The 20,619-nt window shown below is 45.7% G+C and overlaps 1 protein-coding gene across 1 annotated transcript in view; it reads left to right on the top strand.

The window, feature by feature from the left end:
- Positions 1-6,550: 6,550 nt before the first annotated feature.
- LCA5 (lebercilin LCA5) overlaps positions 6,551-20,619 on the top strand; it is a 62,999-nt gene continuing 48,930 nt past the window's right edge. Inside the window, exons 1-2 of the mRNA XM_075340175.1 lie at positions 6,551-6,704; positions 15,367-15,722. Coding sequence (XP_075196290.1) covers positions 15,386-15,722 — 337 coding nt within the window. The 5' untranslated portion in view covers positions 6,551-6,704; positions 15,367-15,385. The remainder of the gene's footprint in view (positions 6,705-15,366; positions 15,723-20,619) is intronic.

Raw genomic sequence — 20,619 nt, forward strand, 5'->3', positions numbered from 1 at the left:
GCTGCTGTTCTTGGGGAAAGGAGATCCGAATTATGTAGTGGTCTCTTTCAGCACGTAGACATCATACTTGAAGCCTACCGAAATTTTGGGGGCACGGCATGGTTGATCTACGATGAATCGTTTAGGCAAAAAATGGCAGTACACTCTCACATTAAATGGGGGGTGAAGGATGTGGGGCTCTGGTTGAATTTGATGCTTCCACAGAGAAATACCGTGGTCAGACATAACACTCAAGGTTTGAAAAAAGGGGTGTGTTTCGCATATAATGAGACGTCATGTAAATGGTTAAACAATTGTCGTTTTCGACATGAGTGCTCATTTTGTGGGGGAACACATCCCATGGCTAAATGCTTTAAAAAGACTGCCCAATCTAGTGCTCAGGGATCTTCACTCAAAGAGCAGCTTAATAAAAGCATTGACGCCAGTGAAGGTGGAAAAAATGCGTCCATGGCTCGGCCTTTTCCCCGACAAGGCGAAGCGTGAGTTGGTTTTAAATGGTTTTACGGAGGGTTTTTTTGTGCCAGAATTTAAAGGGTTAGGTTGTAGTATGTTTGAAAATTTGGTTTCAGTTAAAGAGTTTCCGGAAGTGGTTAGGGAGAAAATTGAGAAGGAAGTTGAGGCCGGCAGAGTTGCTGGGCCATTTAGTTCTCCTCCTTTTGATAATTTCAGGGTGTCCCCATTAGGTTTGGTACCCAAAAAAGAGGTCGGCAGTTACAGACTTATCCATCATTTGTCGCACCCAGTAGGTGGGTCATTAAATGATGAGATTGTCCCTGCCAGTAGGTCTGTGAAATACGCGTCCTTTGATATGGCGGTTAATTTGGTAAGACGGTTTGGTAGGAATGCCTTGTTATCGAAAGCTGATATTAAGGCGGCGTTTCGGCTGTTGCCGGTGAATCCAACAGGTTTTAATTCGTTAGGTTTTTGTTTTGACGGGAAGTTTTATTTCGACATGTGTTTACCAATGGGTTTTTCGTTGTCATGTTTATATTTTGAAGCTTTTTCCTCCTTTTTGCAATGGGTGTTAGAATTTGAGTTACAGGTAGGTGGTGTTATTCATTATTTAGATGATTTTTTGTTTGTTGGTTTTAGTCAGTCTTCAGTTTGTATGGATTTATTATTAAAATTTATGGAGTTGGCCCAGTTGTTCGGTGTCCCATTAGCATCTGAGAAGACGGTTTATCCGTGTTGTAGGTTAGAATTCCTGGGGATTGTTATTGACTCTACTAGAATGGAATGTATGTTACCGGAAGAGAAGGTTATAAAATTAAAATACTTGATTGGTGTGATGTTATTAAAGGAGAAGACAGTTTTGAAGGATTTGCAATCCTTGCTGGGATCATTGAACTTCGCGCTCAGGATCATTCCAATGGGCCGGGTGTTTTCCAGAAGCCTTTATGATGCGACAAAAGGGGTTAAGTCTCCGCGGTCTCATATTAGGCTTACTGTAGGCATGAAGGAAGACTTGGCTATTTGGTTTGACTTTCTCCAGGATTTTAATGGTATTACTTGTTGGCAGGAGGACTTTCGGTCATCAGAGTCCCTATCCTTCTTTATAGGTGTGGATTGTTTTCAAGGTTTTGGGTTAGTGCTTGTTAACCATTGGTCTGCTGGTGTCTGGCCGGAGTCATGGGTACTGAGTAGGGTAACAAAAAGCAAGATAGTGTTAGAATTGGTTTCAATTCTGGTATCAGTTGTACTCTGGGGTCCAATTTTGGCGAATAAAAGGATAATTTTTCTTTCTGACAATCAAGGGTTGGTTTTTTCTATCAACACATTGTCCTCAAAATGTGTGTGGTCAGCGAAAATTTTGAGACATTTAGTATTAATGTGCTTAAAGTTTAATATATGGTTAAAAGCATCACTTGATATGAATAAGAGTAAGAGCACTGTGGCTGATTGTCTTTCTCGCCAGCAGTGGTTGCAGTTTCGGCATCTTCTCCCAGATGCCGACCAAGACGGAGCACCTTGCCCTCCTCACCTGTGGGATATTCTAGGGGTTTGATTGGCGGGGCGATCAAAAATTCAGTGGCTGATAGAACATGGGCTGGCTATTCAGTTGCATGGAAGAGATGGTGTGATTTTTGTGAAGCTAGGAACTCGAGGTTTTCTGAAATTAATAGGGAGGTTGCTTTATTATTCATAGAGGGTTTATTAGATGAGAATATTAGTTATGCTTCACTGGCAAGGATTATTGCTGGGGTTTCATTTTTTCTGAAGTTGCATGGCAGCCCCCCATTGAATAGTTACTTTGCAGTGAAACAAGTGTTAAAGGGATTAAAAAGATCAGGTTGCTGCCCAGACAAGCGTTGTCCAATTTCTTTTCATTTACTTGAGAAGTTATGGAAAGCACTACCACTTGTATGTTATGATCCTTTGGAAACATGTTTATTCCAAACAGGTTTTGTGCTCATGTTTTTTGGTGCATTAAGGATCAGCGAGTTGGTAGCTATTAGCAAGAAACGGTCGTCGGGTTTAGTTGTCAGTGATGTAGCTGTTTTAAATGGTCAATTATTGATCACTATCCGGAAATCCAAAACGGATCAACTGGGCAAGGGTCGGGTCATTTCATTAAATAAAGTGCTGGGTTCGGAGGTATGTCCGGTGAGTAATGTAAATAGTTGGCTTCATTGCCGACCTATGGTACCTGGTTCCTTTTTGATACATGCTAATGGGGATCCAGTTACCATATTCCAGTTTAATAGCGTGTTACGAAAATGCCTTCTGGAGTTAAACATATGTACCCCAAAAATCTCTTCTCACTCATTCAGGATCGGAGCTGCCACTGAAGCGGCAATGCTCGGGTTAGGCGATGACACAATAAAGTGCATTGGCCGTTGGAAATCAAGGAGGTTTAAGACATATATTCGGCCTAATTTATTGTTTTAACCATTTTAATTTTAGGACCTTTGGCGGTATGGATTGTGTTAGGGCCAGGTGGACGGACAGACCCAGGAGGTGGATCCACTGGGCCGAACTCCTTGATGGTGGTAAGGGGTCCGGTAGCTGGAGCACTACAGGTAGCTGAACAGTCCGTGCACAAGAGTATAACGGAGAAGTCCTTGGGACCACGGAGTCACTGATGGTAGTCCGGGTGACGGAGCTCCGGTTCGGAAGCCGAGATGATGTCAGGCGGAGTCCGGAACCTTGGGAGCGAGATGACGGGTCACCGCAGGGATCAGAGACGGTACGGACTGTCAGGATGGCAGATAGACAGCGTTCGGGTCTCGGGATTCGGCAGGACCGGATGGCACGGCAGGATCGGCTCTAGAAGAGAGAGAGGTGAGTATCTCACAGGAACACAAGGAGACCTGACTCCTAGCTTGGGAAACACGAAGATCAGGCCCCGCCCACTTGGACATTAAACCCCTTTATACCCTGTACCTGTGTGCTTCATTTCCTGTCAATTGACGCTGGCCCTTTAAGAAAGGGTCAATGACCGCGCGCGCGCCCTAATGCGCATGCGCGCGGCCCGGGTGCCAGAAGCCAGAGCAGGAAGCTGAGGGGAGGAAGCAGCAGAGCCGGGCTGGGGCTGAGAAGCCGACGGGCGCCGGGAGCGGGGACCAGGACGCCTGGGAAGCGCAGGCGATGGACGCTGGAGAGCGGGGAGCGGCGGAGACCGGACCGAAGAACCGGGGAGCGAGGCAGGGGAGCCGGAGAGCGTGACAGGTGAGCCGGGGGGCAGCGCAGGGGACCCGGGGAGCGTGACAGATTGTAGGACACTCCTATATTTTTTGGGCTCAGAAGAGAGCTAGGCAAAGGAACTACACTGAGAATCTGTCATTTCAACGGGATTTTGTTCAAATTTTTTGGTTTGGGTACAGGGGCCTTAGGTGGTTAGATCTGGGTGAGGTGCTGAATGATTTGAAATCCAGAGCACCTTTCCCTGATTTAATCATTATACATGTGGGTGGGAATGATATTGGGAAAACTAATACGCTTGAAATGCTTTTTAGGATGCGTAGAGATGTGTTTAATATTAAAAGCATGTTCCCTAAATCTACTTTGGTATATTCTGAGATGATATCTCGGTTAGTTTGGAACATTGATGGTGGTTATTTTATGAACAAGATCAAAAAGAGGATTAATAGGGAGATGGAAAAAATGTTTAAAGCCATCGGTGGTTTTTCTTATCGACACATAGATTTGGAGGATTTTTCACCGGGGTTATTCAGACAGGACTGGGTCCATTTGTCTGACATAGGTTTAGATATTTTTAATGTAGGGTTACAGTCTGTGGTAGAGAGGTGGCTGTGTGGTTTGGGAGGGGCCACGACTTGATAGTCGTGTCCTTGTGGGAAAAATCACCCAGGTTCCCTGGGTGGATTTGCTTGGTAATGGTGAAGTAGTGGTTGCATGATGGTGTAACATCATGCATTTACAGTTTTAAATATGTTGATGATTTATTGGTAATTTTTTGTGTTGATTAATGTATGTATTGGTTACTCTTAATAAACCATCACGGCCACTTTTCTTCCACAAACTGCCTGTGTCTATTTGTTTCATTAATTTATTGATCAGTTAAGTATGTGGGTTTTTTGGAATATGCCTTGTGCTACCATGTACCCTGCCAGGTATTGTGAAGTGACATGACATAGCGGTGCTGTGTACCTGCCAGGTATTCTGAGGTGACATGACATAGCGGTGCTGTGTACCTGCCAGGTATTCTGAGGTGACATGACATAGAAGTGTTGTGTACACATCCAGGTAGTGTGAGGTGACTTGACATAGTGGTGCTGTGTACCCTGTGAGCTATTGTGAGGTGACATGACATAGCGGTGTACCCTGCCAGGTAGTGTGAGGCGATATGACATAGAAGTGTTGTGTACCCTACCAGGTAGTGTGAGGTGACATGACATAGCGGTGTACCCTGTCAGGTAGTGTGAGGTGACATGACATAGAAGTGTTGTGTACCTGCCGGGTGGTGTGAGGTGACATGGCATAGCGGTGTACCCTGCCAGGTATTGTGAGGTGACATGGCATAGCTGTGCATCCTGCCAGGTATTGTGAGGTGACATGGCATAGCGGTGTACCCTGCCAGGTATTGTGAGGTGACATGACATAACGGTGTACCCTGCCAGGTAGTGTGAGGTGACATGACATAGCGGTGTACCATGCCAGGTACTGTGAGGTGACATGACATAGCGGAGTACCATGCCAGGTAGTGTGAGGTGACATGACATAGCGGTGTACCCTGCCAGGTAGTGTGAGGTGACATGACATAGCGGTGGTATTGTGAGGTGACATGACATAGCGGTGTACCCTGCCAGGTATTGTGAGGTGACATGACATAGCGGTGTACCCTGCCAGGTGACATGACATAGCGGTGTACCCTGCCAGGTAGTGTGAGGTGACATGACATAGCGGTGTACCATGCCAGGTAGTGTGAGGTGACATGACATAGCGGTGTACCCTGCCAGGTAGTGTGAAGTGACATGACATAGCGGTGTACCCTGCCAGGTAGAGGTGACATGACATAGCGGTGTACCCTGCCAGGTAGTGTGAAGTGACATGACATAGCGGTGTACCCTGCCAGGTAGAGGTGACATGACATATAGCGGTGTACCCTGTCAGGTAGAGGTGACATGACATATAGCGGTGTACCCTGCCAGGTAGAGGTGACATGACATATAGCGGTGTTCCCTGCCAGGTAGAGGTGACATGACATATAGCGGTGTACAATGCCAGGTAGTGTGAGGTGACATGACATAGCGGTGTACCCTGCCAGGTAGTGTGAGGTGACATGACATAGCGGTGTACCCTGCCAGGTAGTGTGAGGTGACATGACATAGCGGTGTACCCTGCCAGGTAGAGGTGACATGACATATAGCGGTGTACAATGCCAGGTAGTGTGAAGTGACATGACATAGCGGTGTACCCTGCCAGGTATTGTGAAGTGACATGACATAGCGGTGTACCCTGCCAGGTATTGTGAGGTGACATGACATAGCGGTGTACCCTGCCAGGTAGTGTGAGGTGACATGACATAGCGGTGTACCCTGCCAGGTATTGTGAGGTGACATGACATAGCGATGTACCCTGCCAGGTAGTGTGAGGTGACATGACATAGCGGTGTACCCTGCCAGGTAGAGGTGACATGACATATAGCGGTGTACAATGCCAGGTAGTGTGAGGTGACATGACATAGCGGTGTACCCTGCCAGGTATTGTGAGGTGACATGACATAGCGGTGTACCCTGCCAGGCCGAGGTGACATGACATATAGCGGTGTACCCTGCCAGGTATTGTGAGGTGACATGACATAGCGGTGTACCCTGCCAGTTAATTACGACTCTGTGCACAAGGTGATCAAGACATGGACTCACAATGCCCTGAAACCGTTTTCTTTCAGGAGGGCAGCACAGTGTTATGCATCCTGCTTGTTTTGTGCCGAGCTCCGCCGTGGTACATGAAGACAGGTGATTACAGACACTGTCCGGCGCTGCCTGGTAACCTACCGGGGGAGCGGAGGGTGCTGCAGCTCACGGACGGCTAGAACCAATCACACGGGGGCTCACATCCTCCAATGAGGAGGGCACTTACAGGGCTGCCTGGTTGCCTGGTGCAGGTCACGTGAGTGGCTAGGACTCAGCGCTGTGGTTGGTGCGGTTACCGTGGAGCTGCGAGTAAATAGAACGCGGCCAGCAGCCTGGGTATAACAGACCGGGGACCGGAGGACGCCCGCCAGCTCACCGAGAAGCGGGGTAGGCTACCTGCGGCCCGCCTGGCCGTGCTGCTTTGTGGGGATAGATGAGTGCAGGGGATGATGTCTCATCTGCTTCCTTGTCAGCTGTGCTCTGCCCACCATATGATAATGGACACACACTGCTGAAGGAGGTGGAATGTCTGCCATGTATGTACTGGGCACAGCCAGTATATAGGGAGCTGCTCATCAGTACCAATGACTGGGCTCCGCTCCCCGCTGATCTATATTGTTTTCCAGGTACAGATCTGTGCTTTTAGTTGTGGCAGTCCCTGGTGCTGCTCGTCTCCCACACAAATACCCCTGGCACAGGGGCTTCTATAAGTGCAGGGCTGGGATATGGTGATGATGAATCTGATCTGTGAGTGCCTGTCTGGATTCTGATCTGATGACTCCTACGGGATGGGTCAGAGAGCGACTGGCCAATGGTTACAGGCCATCACAGTGGGTGGGCTTTGGCCACACCAGTCTGGCCGTACCCCAAAGATAGGTAATCAACATCACAAAACCCCCCTTTAAGGCCTCGATCACCTGCACGTTTTACATCAACCTAATACATCAGACTGACTGTAATACAGGAGTGTGAATGTGATTTCTCATACTTAGAAATAGGGGTGAACCCAGACAGTAAAGTTTCGGGTCCGTACCGGATACCTAGTGTTCGTGTACATAGCCCGAACATGGACTTCTTCTCAGGGATGTCTGTGTTACTGTTCGGGTTCAGCCACCCAGATAATGAAAAATAAAGAACATAAGAAATAAAGCAGGACAGTTCCCCAAGCGGCTGTAACACTACTTCTGGGTCCGCCTCATTAACCCTCATACATATTCACTGCTTCCACTGGCAGTCCCTGGCGTATGTGATTTGGTTCTAGTTAAACCGCACCCCCACCCTGTGTGACAGTGTCCGAGATTGGTTGGAATCACACACGCTCTCTGCATCCCTATAGTGGTGTAAAAAAAATAAATAAATTTGCGTAGTGTCCCCCATATTGTGATACTCTGCACAGATAAAGCACACGGCTACAGGCTGTAGCCCCCAGCTGTGTGTTTCTCTTGGCTGTGTATCAAAATAGGGACCCATGCAGCTTTTTTAAAACATTATTTAAATAAAGAATTTATAAAAAAAAAAATGGTGTCCGGTTCCCTCCCACCCTCGACACAATTTTGATACCCAACCATCATAAAGTTGACAGCTGGGTGCTGGTATTCTCAGACTGCGGAGGCCCATGGTTATTGGGCCCCCCAAGCCTAAAAATAGCAACCTGAAGCCACCTGGCAGTTTACGCGGGTCATCCTGAATGCCCTGGTGCAGTGGCAATTGGGGTACTATAAGGGGTTAAAGACAGCTCATAACTGCCGCTAAGCCCTAAATTAGTAATGGGAGGCATCTTTGAGACACTCCCACCCCATTACTAATCCAGTAAGTGAAAAGAAATAAACACAAACTCTGAAAATATCCTTTATTAGAGTTAAAATAAAAAAAAAATCCCGTTTCTCCACTTTATTAACACCAAACACCCAGATCCGACAAGAGGTCCCACAATGAACCCAGCCCTGCTACATACTGAAGTCACAGCACGCAGGCACAGAACATGACTGCATGCTATGGCTTCAAGCAGAGACTGACTGAGCCGTAGCTGTGAGCGGTGACGTCACTGAGTTTAACTGCGGTCACAGCTGGAGGTTCCCACAGAACCCCACATGTAACCACAGGTAAACTGACCTCAGGTGAACTGATTGACCTCAGTGACCTCACCTCAGGTGATATGAATTCAATCAGACCTGCATTTCCTGGCAGAAAACTGCATCTTTTGTGCCAAGAGAGGCAGATTTGGTGCTGAAATTTATGCACCAAATCTGCGTCCTCTGACCAAAAAAAACGCATCTAAACACAATGCTATTTTGATGCAATATTGATTCGTTTTTGTGTTTTGTTTGTTTTTACTAGAAGATGCAGATTTGGTGCAAGAATTTGGGTATAAACTTCAGCTCCAACTCTGTATCTGTTGACAAAAAAATGAACAAAAACGGTTTTGACGCCATTTTGGTGTGGTTTTCTGCCAGGAGATTCAAATTTGGTGCAGAAATTAGCATCAAAACTGTTTTTGTGTGTTTGTTTACCAAGAGATGCAGATTTGGTGCTGGAATTTATACACCAAATTCCTGCACCAAATTTGCATCTCCTAGCAAAAAAAAATCGCATCAAAATTGGATCGTGGTTGGATGTGGGGTTTTTTTTTTTTTTTGCCAGAAGATGCAGATTTCGTGCAGGAATTTGGTGTATAAATTTCAGCACGGAATCTGCATCTCTTGGCATAAAAAAACACTGCTTTCTTCCAGGAGATGCAAGTCTGATTGAACCTGAGGTGAGTTTACCTGCGGTCACAGGTGGGGTACTGTGGAAACCTCCAGCTGTGACCACTGGTAAACTCGGTGATGTCACAGCTGCGGCTCAATCAGTCTCTGCCTGAAGCCGCAGCATGCAGTCATGTTCTGTAATATGCCCATGCGCTGCGACTTAAGTACAGTGCCTTACAAAAGTATTCAACCCCCTTGAATTTTTCAAACATAAAGATACAAATTTTAATGTTATGGTGAAGAATCAACAACAAGTGGGACACAATTGTGAAGTTGAACGAAATTTATTGCTTATTTTATACTTTTGTAAAAAAGAATAAACTGAAAATTGGGGCGTGCAATATTATTCATCCCCTTTACTTTCAGTGCAGCAAACTCACTCCAGAAGTTCATTGAGGATCTCTGAATGATCCAATGTTGTCCTCCAATGACGATGATAAATATAAGCCACCTGTGTGTAATCAAGTCTCCATATAAATGCACCTGCTCTGTGATAGTCTCAGTGTTTTGTTTAAAGCACAGATAGCATCATGAAGACCAAGGAACACAACAGGCAGGTCCGTGATACTGTTGTGGAGAAGTTTAAAGCTAGATTTGGGTACAAAAAGATTTCCACAACTTTAACCCCTTAACGACCGCGGGCCGTAAAATTACGTCCTAAATGACATAATCTTACTGCCCGCGGTCCTCCGGCGGCAGCATGCCGCGATCGGCACACATCTCAGCTGATTTTCACAGCTGAGATGTGTGCCTGCTAGGCACGAGCAGAATCGTTATCTGCTCGTGCCGATTAACCCCTTATATGGCGCTGTCAATACATGACAGCGCCATTATAAGCGCAATCGCGGTAAACTTTTACTTACCGCCGAAACCGGAAGTCACGTGACGCGATCACGTGACTCCCGATAGTTGTCATGGTAGTACAGGGTCATGTGATGACTCCTGTACTACACATGAATTGGTTTCACTTTCGCTGTGCCCGGGGCACAGCAAAAGAGAAAGACAGCGTATCTGCTGTTTACAGCCTTCCAGCTGTGATCAGCAGATACTGCAGAGCGATCGGAATGCTGATCGCAATAGCCCCCTAGGGGGACTAGTAAAATAAAAAAAAAAGTAAAAAAATAAGTTTTAAAAAATTAAAAAAAAACAAAAAAACCTAAAAGTTCAAATCACCCCCCATTCGCCCCATTGAAAATTAAAGGGTTAAAAAAATAAAAAATATACACACATTTGGTATCGCCGCGTTCAGAAACGCCCGATCTATCAAAATATAAAATCAATTAATCTGATCAGTAAACGGCGTAGCGGCAAAAAAATTCCAAACGCCAAAACGACGTTTTTTTGTCGCCACAACTTTTGCGCAAAATGCAATAAGAGGCGATCAAAACGTAGCATCTGCGCAAAAATGGTACCGTTAAAAACGTCAGCTCGAGACGCAAAAAATAAGCCGTCATTGAGCCTAAGATCCCGAAAAATGAGAACGCTACGGGTCACGGAATATGGCGTAAAACGTGCGCCACTTTTTTCGGACAAACTTCCGATTTTTTTTTTTAACCCCTTATATAAAAGTAAACCTATACATGTTTGGTGTCTACGAACTCGCACTGACCTGAGGCATCACACCCACACATCAGTTTTACCATATAGTGAACACAGTGAATAAAATATCTCAAAAACCATAGTGCTATCGCACTTTTTTTGCAATTTTTCAGCATTTGGAATTTTTTTGCCATTTTCTAGTACACAATATGGTAAAACTGATGGTTTCATTTAAAAGTACAGCTCGTTCCGCAAAAAATGAGCCCTCACATGACCATATTGACTGAAAAATAAAAAAGTTACGTCTCTCAGAAAAAGAATGGCGAAAAAAAAAAACGGAAAGCGAAAAATCGGCCGGTCGTGAAAGGGTTAAACATCCCAAGAAGCACTGTGCAAGCGATCATATTGAAATGGAAGCAGTATCATACCACTGCAAATCTACCAAGACCTGGCCATCCATCCAAACTTTCATCTGAAACAAGGAGAAGACTGATCAGAGATGCAGCCAAGAGGCCCATGATCACTCTGGATGAACTGCACAAATCTGGCCTTTATGGAAGAGTGGCAAGGAGAAAGCCATTCAAAGATATCCATAAAAAGTGTCGTTTAAAGTTTGCCACAAGCCACCTGGGAGACACAGCAAACATGTGGAAGAAGGTGCTCTGGTTAGATGAAACCAAAATCAAACTTTTTGGGCACAATGCCAAATAATATGTTTGGCGTAAAAGCAACATAGCTCATCACCCTGAACACACCATCCCCACTGTCAAACATGGTGGTGGCAGCATCATTGTTTGGGCTTGTTTTTCTTCAGCAGGGACAGGGAAGATGTTTAAAATTGATGGGAAGATGGATGGAGCCAAATACAGGACCATTGTTGAAGAAAACCTGTTGGAGTTTGCAAATGACCTGAGACTGGGACGGAGATTTGTCTTCCAACAAGACAATGATCCAAAACATAAAGCAAAATCTACATTGGAATGGTTTAAAAGTAAACGTATCCAGGTGTTAGAATGGCCAAGTCAAAGTCCAGACCTGAATCCAATCGAGAATCTGTGGAAAGAGCTGAAAACTGCTGTTCACAAACGCTCTCCATCCAACCTCACTCAGCTGGAGCTGTTTGTAAAGGAAGAATGGGCAAGCATATCAGTCTCTCGAAGTGCAAAACTGATAGACACATACCCCAAGCGACTTGCAGCTGTAATCGCAGCAAAAGGTGGCGCTACAAAGTATTAACTTAAAGGGGATGAATAATATTGCACACCCCACTTTTCAGTTTATTTTTTATAAAAGTTTAAAATAAGCAATACATTTCGGGCACTTCACAATTGTGTCCACTTGTTGTTGATTCTTCACCATAAATTTTTTTTTTTATCTTTATGTTTGAAGCCTGAAATGTGGGAAAAGGTTGAAAAATTCAAAGGGGCTGAATACTTTCGCAAGGCAGTGTATGTACCAGAGCCGGGATTGTCATGGGACCTCATGTCGATTACGTCTGACCTGGGTGTTGGGGTTAATAAATTAGTGTTTTGGTTTTGTTTTATTTCAAATAAAAGGATTTTTTTTGGTGTTTGTGTTTTATTTTTTGTCACTTACAGGATTAGTAATGGGGGGGGGGGGGGGTGTCTCATAGATTCCTTCCATTACTAATCTAGGGCTTAGTGGCAGCTATGAGCTGTCATTAACCCCTTATACTACTCCAATTGCTATCGCACAAAGCAATCAGGATGAGCCAGGTAAAGTGCCGGAACTGTCAACTTTAATGGATGCGACAACTCTGGACGGCTGCAGTGTGCTATTTTTAGGCTGGGAGGCCAATAACCATGGGCCTCCCTAACCTGAGAATACCATCCCCCAGCTGTTGGCTTTATCATGGCTGTGTATCAAAATTGGGGGGACCGCACGGCACTTTTTTCAAATTATTTATAAGTAAAAAAAGCTGCATGGGGACCCCTATTATTTTGATACACAGCCAAGATAGGGACACAGCTGGGGACTGTAGCCGTATGCTTTATCTGCGCTGGGTAACACAATATGAGGGGACCCTACGCCAATTTATTTATTTTAATTTTACACCACTATAGGGACGCAGACAGCGTGTGTGATAACAACCAATCACAGACACTGTCACACAAGGTGGGGGCACGGTCTGACTGTAAAGAATCATACGCCAGGACTGCTAGTTTGCGGGAGAAGCATTGACTATGTATGAGGGTTAATGAGCAGACCCGGAAGCAATGTTACAGCTGTGCGGAAGACTATGTAAGTATAACGCTCCTGCTCTAATCACCCTACCCCATTCTACCACCATTTTACAACACAATGTTCAGGTCCCCATAGACTTATATGGGTTTCGGGTTCAAGTCTGGTCCAGATCAGTTTTTTTTGGGGTATTTTTCTTAAAAAGTCCATCCAGACCCGCCAAATCCGAACATCTGTGGGTTCGCCCATCTTGGCCTCATTCAGGCGTCGGTGATTTTCCTAGTTTGTAAAAAAAAAAATGTACTGATTTTCTTCAGTGTTTGCCAGTATGTCCGTTTTTACCATCAGGGATTTGTTCTTTGACATAAATAAATTGCAAACTTCTCCTACCCATTAGTATTAATCATGTTTACTGTCAGTGCGTTTTTACGGATCCACTGACTTTCAGAAATGGACACTATTATAATTAGTACGTGTTCTATCCGTGAGAAGCATGGCTATAACATGTGCCCCCCAAACTCAAAAAACAAAGCTATCCTTTTGTTGGCAGATAGATAAAACGCGTGGTTGCTCTGTCGAAGGCTCTGCAGCTATTGGCAGTCTAGATTTCACGATGTTTGACTTTTTCAGATACTTGAAGAGACAAGCAACAGTGCTGGACGCTCTTCTGTTGTGTGAGGATTACCTCCTTTGGACAGGTCATTGAATGAGTCTCTGGTTCTGTTATACAGTCACACCAAAGTAGTATGTCACTCTGTGCTTGTTTCTGAACATTTATGATACATGATTAGATATATACGTTTCTGGTTTTTGGGACTACAGTAATTTATCAAGGCACAGCACTGCCATCACAGGGTGGCTATGCCTGGTTCTGCAGTTTAGGCTTGTTCATTTGAATGTGCAGAGCTGCATTGCCAGACAAGGCCAAGTACCTGTGTACAGCGATGCGCCTGAGTAACCACATAGTTCCTGCAGAAGGATAGCCCTTCGTTGCAATGGCTGGCTAATTGAGAGAGGGGGTGGGGGGGTTCTAAGGTGGGCTATATATATATAATTTTATATATATATATATATATATATATATATATATATATATATATATATATATATATATATATATATATATATATATATATATATATATATATAATTAGTACAGACCAAACGTTTGGACACACCTTCTCATCTCTAGAACAACTGTTAAGAGGAGACTTTGTGCAGCAGGCCTTCATGGTAAAATAGCTGCTAGGAAACCACTGCTAAGGACAGGCAACAAGCAGAAGAGACTTGTTTGGGCTAAAGAACACAAGGAATGGACATTAGACCAGTAGAAATCTATGCTTTGGTCTGATGAGTCCAAATTTGAGATCTTTGGATCCAACCACCGTGTCTTTGTAGAAAAGGTGAACGGTTGGATTATACATGGCTGGTTCCCACCGTGAAGCATGGAGGAGGAGGTGTGATGGTGTGGGGGTGCTTTGCTGGTGGCACTGTTGGGGATTTGTTCAAAATTGAAGGCATACAGAACCAGCATGCCTACCCCAGCATCTTGCAGCGGCGTGCTATGCCATCCGATTTGCGTTTAGTTGGACCATCATTTTATTTTTCAACAGGACAATGACCCCAAACACACCTCCAGGCTTTGTAAGGGCTATTTGACTAAGAAGGAGAGTGATGGGGTGCTACACCAGATGATCTGGCCTCCACAGTCACCAGACCTGAACCCAATCGAGATGGTTTGGGGTGAGCTGGACCGCAGAGTGAAGGCAAAAGAGCCAACAAGTGCTAAGCATCTCTGGGAACTCCTTTAAGACTGTTGGGAAACCATTTCCGGTGACTACCTCTTGAAGCTCATCAAGAGAATGCCAAGAGTGTGCAAAGCAGTAATGAAAGAAAAAGGTGTCTACATTGAAGAACCTAGAATGAGAATCTAAGATATAATTTCATTTGTTTCACACTTTTTTAAGTTTTTCATTCCACATGTTTTAATTCATAGTTTTGATGCCTTCAATGTGAATCTACAATTTTCAGGGTCCTGAAAATAAGGAAAACTATTTGAATGAGGTGTGTCCAAACTTTTGGTTAAATATGTCCTAATGGAGAATAAAATAACCTAATGGGGCTTACTTATCAAGCTTCTTCAATTGAACAATACCCTGGACATTTTTATGCCAGCTCCACCAAATTGTTGAAAAACTGTGTGGAGAATAGCGGAAGGGGCCTGGCCTAGCAAGGTCCGACAGATTCACTATAATTTGCACCACAAAGTCGTATAAATTTTATGATAAAAATATATTAAAGTCCATGACTGAAATACATTTTCTGGTGTTAGCATGTGGGCAACTGAAATATGCAACAAATTCATTAAGACATGCACTCCTATTAAGGAATTTGGTGCATCTTACTCCAGCGGACCCCGTCTCAAGACTCGTGTACAAAACGCAGGTCTTGATAAATTTTCCTGTGTTTGTTTCATCATGTCACTCTGCTTTAGATTAGCAGCATTAGCGTGGTATATACTAACCTTTTAATAAATGTCTTTTTTCATCTGTTACTGACAGAAATGCAGAGCTCATTGACATGAATAGCAGGAGCCCATACTCCCAGGACCATGAGACCGATGGACGAAGAGGACGGAGCCCTTCATCCCGCCAGGATTCTACAAGCACACAAACTTATACTACAAAGAAAAGCATGAAGGATGACCAGGACATGGCTACAACAGATGCAGGGAGGACAAGGTTCAACCGAGATAGAAGCCAGGAAGATAAAAGTAGTGATTCTTATTACTCTGATGATTATGAGAACACAACATACGGGTCTGACCGATCACCAACCCCAAGCTCCAAGACCTTGTCACCTCGTGCCAAAAAGCCTGGCCATAAAGTCAGATCTGTCACACCGTTACATAACAGAGGTAAGTTGTGTTTTGTTATTAATCCTCCCTATGGTAAATGCTTTGACCTCCTTAGTTATTTAGCTTAAGGCTCTTTCTCATCCTATAGGGCAGGAGTGGGGAACCTCTGGCTTGCAAAATCACTTCCTCTGGCCCCCAGGCAAATTGTCGGGGACCATAGTATCTTGGGTCGCTGGCCCTTTAATTCTTCCTTCGGCTGCGAGTTTGCAGTGTTCTTTACTGACTGTTGAGGTGCATGCAACATTGGACGACATCCTGATGCTGGCCAGAGTTAGGACATTTTTGTGGGGGGAGTTAGTGAGATTCCATCCTGCTGCTATTGTGAAGGCAGCAATCGCAACGTATCCTATGTGATGTAAATATAACAGTCCCAGTGTGTCCTATATGATGCATATACAGCAGTCTGAGTGTCTGTGATTTATCTGTAAAAGACCCAGTGTGTGTGTGTGTGTGTGTATATCACACACAAGTCCTAGTGCAGCCTACGTGAAACATACAGCAGTTCCGAGGGGCTCCTGTATGGTGAATATATATACCAGTCTCTGTCTCCTATGTAATGTATTAGCAGCAAGTTCATTGTGTCCTATGTCATGTATATATGCCAGTCCCAGTTTATCCTACATGATTGATAGAAAAGATATAATATATATATTTTTACACACACACACACACACACACACACACACACACACACACACACACACACACACACACACACACACACCCTGTTTTGGTGATTTACAGTAAAGCACCACTCCGGTGGAATTTTTTTTTTTTTTCTTCAGCCCTGGAGTGGTGCTTTAAATCTAAAGCCCCTGGTCTTATACACACCCTCCGCCGTTGTCAGCTTTTTTTGACACAGCTCCAGTCCTGCGGAGCCATCTTGTGCTCATGACTTCTGACTGACCGGAAGTCAGAAGTTATGTCACAAATACTCAATTCAACTCTGGGAGACGGAACAAGGCTTTTTTGACTTGTGACCTCAGGTGCACTCTATGAAACACTGGAGCTGCTGGCAGGTCATAAACTGCCCAAGAGCGACCGGAGAAATGCCCAAAATAGATGAAATCTGCAACAGGGGGCTCAGATTTAAAGCACAAGTCCAACAGTGAAGTAGAAACAAAAACGCTGGAGTGGTGCTTTTGAGCTACAGTTTCTTTGTCTCCTAGGTGATGTGTATACAGCAGTTTTGGTGTCTCTTTGTGATGTGTACAGCAGACCTACCACTGCTTTGTTCTGTAAACGATACATGAGTAGTGATGAATTTCCCATTGTGAGGAGACATGAAGTGTGATATAAATCTGTGTACCTATTATTGTAAAGAGTCGACTGTGTCCAGACCAACACAAATCTGGAAAATGAGTAGTAACATGATCATTACCATCTAACATCACATGCCTCATCACAGAGAAGCAGCTTTAGCCATCATATTTAGGGTGAGATAATTAAATGTTTGACCAAATATAGTAGGATACATTTTTAAGTTGATCATTTTGTATGGTCTGTAAATGATGGTATAAATATCCAAATGAGCCTTGGCAGAAAATAGTTTCTCCACCCCTGCTCTAAGGAAATGACATATTGGTAGGATGAACCTTAATTCATGATCAGTGGTGGTCAGACCTTTTTGTGACCCTCATCAGATCTTGTGAATTGATGAAACACTTTGTACTCTATAGTGTTTTGTTGTTTGTTTGGTTTTTTTTTTGTTTTTTTTCCTTCACAGTGGCATCTTTACAGTGATCATCTACACTTCAGGGAAGTCCAGCCCCTAAAATAGATAAAAAAAGTGACCTGGGACTACGGCACATCCTTCATCCTCAGATTTGGTGGGATTAAAAAGATATAAGCCCCACTGATCATAAAGAAGAAGGGAATTTTGTTACTTACCGTAAATTCCTTTTCTTCTAGCTCCAATTGGGAGACCCAGACGATTGGGTGTATAGCTACTGCCTCCGGAGGCCACACAAAGCATTACACTAAAAAGTGTAAGGCCCCTCCCCTTCTGGCTATACACCCCCCGTGGGATCACGGGCTGCTCAGTTTTAGTGCTAAAGCAAGAAGGAGGAAAGCCAATAACTGGTTTAAACAAATTCAATCCGAAGTAACATCGGAGAACTGAAACCGTTCAACATGAACAACATGTGTACCCGAAAAAACCAAAAATCCCGAAGGAAACAGGGCGGGTGCTGGGTCTCCCAATTGGAGCTAGAAGAAAAGGAATTTACGGTAAGTAACAAAATTCCCTTCTTCTTCGGCGCTCCATTGGGAGACCCAGACGATTGGGACGTCCAAAAGCAGTCCCTGGGTGGGTAAAGTAATACCTCAAGTTAGAGCTGCAAAACAGCCCTCTCCTACGAGGAGGCAACCGCCGCCTGCAGGACTCTTCTACCTAGGCTGGCGTCCGCCGAAGCGTAGGTATGCACCTGATAATGTTTGGTGAAAGTGTGCAGACTCGACCAGGTAGCTGCCTGGCACACCTGTTGAGCCGTAGCCTGGTGTCGTAATGCCCAGGACGCACCCACGGCTCTGGTAGAATGGGCCTTCAGCCCTGATGGAACCGGAAGCCCAGCAGAACGGTAGGCTTCAAGAATTGGTTCCTTGATCCATCGAGCCAGGGTGGATTTGGAAGCCTGCGATCCTTTGCGCTTACCAGCGACAAGGACAAAGAGTGCATCCGAGCGGCGCAGGGGCGCCGTGCGGGAAATGTAGATTCTGAGTGCTCTCACGAGATCCAACAAATGCAAATCCTTTTCATACCGATGAACTGGATGAGGACAAAAGGAAGGTAAGGAGATATCCTGATTGAGATGAAAAGAGGATACCACCTTAGGGAGAAACTCCTGAATCGGGCGCAGCACTACCTTGTCCTGGTGAAAAACCAGGAAGGGAGCTTTGGATGACAGCGCTGCCAGCTCGGATACCCTCCGAAGAGACGTGACCGCTACCAGAAAGGCCACTTTCTGTGAGAGTCGAGAAAGTGAAACATCCTTCAGAGGCTCGAAGGGCGGCTTCTGGAGAGCAACTAGTACCCTGTTCAGATCCCATGGATCTAACGGCCGTTTGTACGGAGGGACGATGTGACAAACCCCCTGCAGGAACGTGCGTACCTGAGGAAGTCGTGCTAGACGCTTTTGAAAAAATACCGATAGCGCTGAGACTTGCCCTTTAAGGGAGCCGAGCGATAAGCCTTTTTCCAAACCAGATTGCAGGAAGGAAAGAAAAGTAGGCAATGCAAATGGCCAGGGGGACACTCCCTGTGCCGAGCACCAGGATAAGAAAATCTTCCACGTTCTGTGGTAGATCTTAGCAGACGTGGGCTTCCTAGCCTGTCTCATGGTGGCCACGACCCCTTGAGATAATCCTGAAGATGCTAGTATCCAGGACTCAATGGCCACACAGTCAGGTTCAGGGCCGTAGAATTCAGATGGAAAAACGGCCCTTGTGACAGTAAGTCTGGCCGGTCTGGTAGCGCCCACGGTTGGCCGACCGTGAGATGCCACAGATCCGGATACCACGACCTTCTCGGCCAGTCTGGGGCGACGAGCAGGACGCGGCGGCAATCGGACCTGATCTTGCGTAGCACTCTGGGCAAGAGTGCCAGAGGGGGAAACACATAGGGCAGTTGGAACTGCGACCAATCTTGCACTAAGGCGTCTGCCGCCAGAGCTCTGTGATCGCGAGACCGTGCCATGAAAGTTGGGACCTTGTTGTTGTGCCGGGACGCCATTAGGTCGACGTCCGGCCTTCCCCAGCGGCGACAGATTTCCTGAAACACGTCCGGGTGAAGGGACCATTCCCCTGCGTCCATACCCTGGCGACTGAGGAAGTCCGCTTCCCAGTTTTCTACGCCGGGGATGTGAACTGCGGATATGGTGGAGGCCGTGGCTTCCACCCACATCAGAATCCGCCGGACTTCCTGGAAGGCTTGCCGACTGCGTGTCCCGCCTTGGTGGTTGATGTATGCCACCGCTGTGGAGTTGTCCGACTGAATTCGGATCTGCTTTCCTTCCAGCCACTGCTGGAAGGCTTGTAGGGCAAGATACACTGCCCTGATTTCCAGAACATTGATCTGAAGGGTGGACTCCTGCTGAGTCCATGTACCCTGAGCCCTGTGGTGGAGAAAAACTGCTCCCCACCCTGACAGACTCGCGTCTGTCGTGACCACCGCCCAGGATGGGGGTAGGAAGGACCTTCCTTGTGATAATGAGGTGGGGAGAAGCCACCATTGAAGAGAGTCCCTGGCCGTCTGGGAAAGGGAGACTTTCCTGTCTAAGGACGTCGACTTCCCGTCCCATTGGCGGAGAATGTCCCATTGAAGTGGGCGCAGATGAAACTGCGCAAACGGGACTGCCTCCATTGCTGCCACCATCTTCCCCAGGAAGTGCATGAGGCGTCTTAAGGGGTGCGACTGGCCTTGAAGGAGAGAGTGTACCCCTGTCTGTAGTGAACGCTGCTTGTCCATCGGAAGCTTCACTGTCGCTGAGAGAGTATGAAACTCCATGCCAAGATATGTTAGTGATTGGGTCGGTGACAGATTTGACTTTGAAAAGTTGATGATCCACCCGAAAGTCTGGAGAGTCTCCAGCGCAACGTTCAGGCTGTGTTGGCATGCCTCTTGAGAGGGTGCCTTGACAAGTAGATCGTCCAAGTAAGGGATCACCGAGTGTCCCTGAGAGTGCAAGACTGCTACCACTGCTGCCATGACCTTGGTGAAAACCCTTGGGGCTGTCGCCAGACCAAATGGCAGGGCTACGAACTGAAGGTGTTCGTCTCCTATAACGAAGCGTAGAAAACGCTGGTGCTCTGGAGCAATCGGCACGTGAAGATAAGCATCTTTGATGTCTATTGATGCAAGGAAATCTCCTTGAGACATCGAGGCAATGACGGAGCGGAG

Source organism: Anomaloglossus baeobatrachus, chromosome 3 (assembly GCF_048569485.1).
Source record: "Anomaloglossus baeobatrachus isolate aAnoBae1 chromosome 3, aAnoBae1.hap1, whole genome shotgun sequence".
Lineage (NCBI taxonomy): Eukaryota > Metazoa > Chordata > Amphibia > Anura > Aromobatidae > Anomaloglossus > Anomaloglossus baeobatrachus.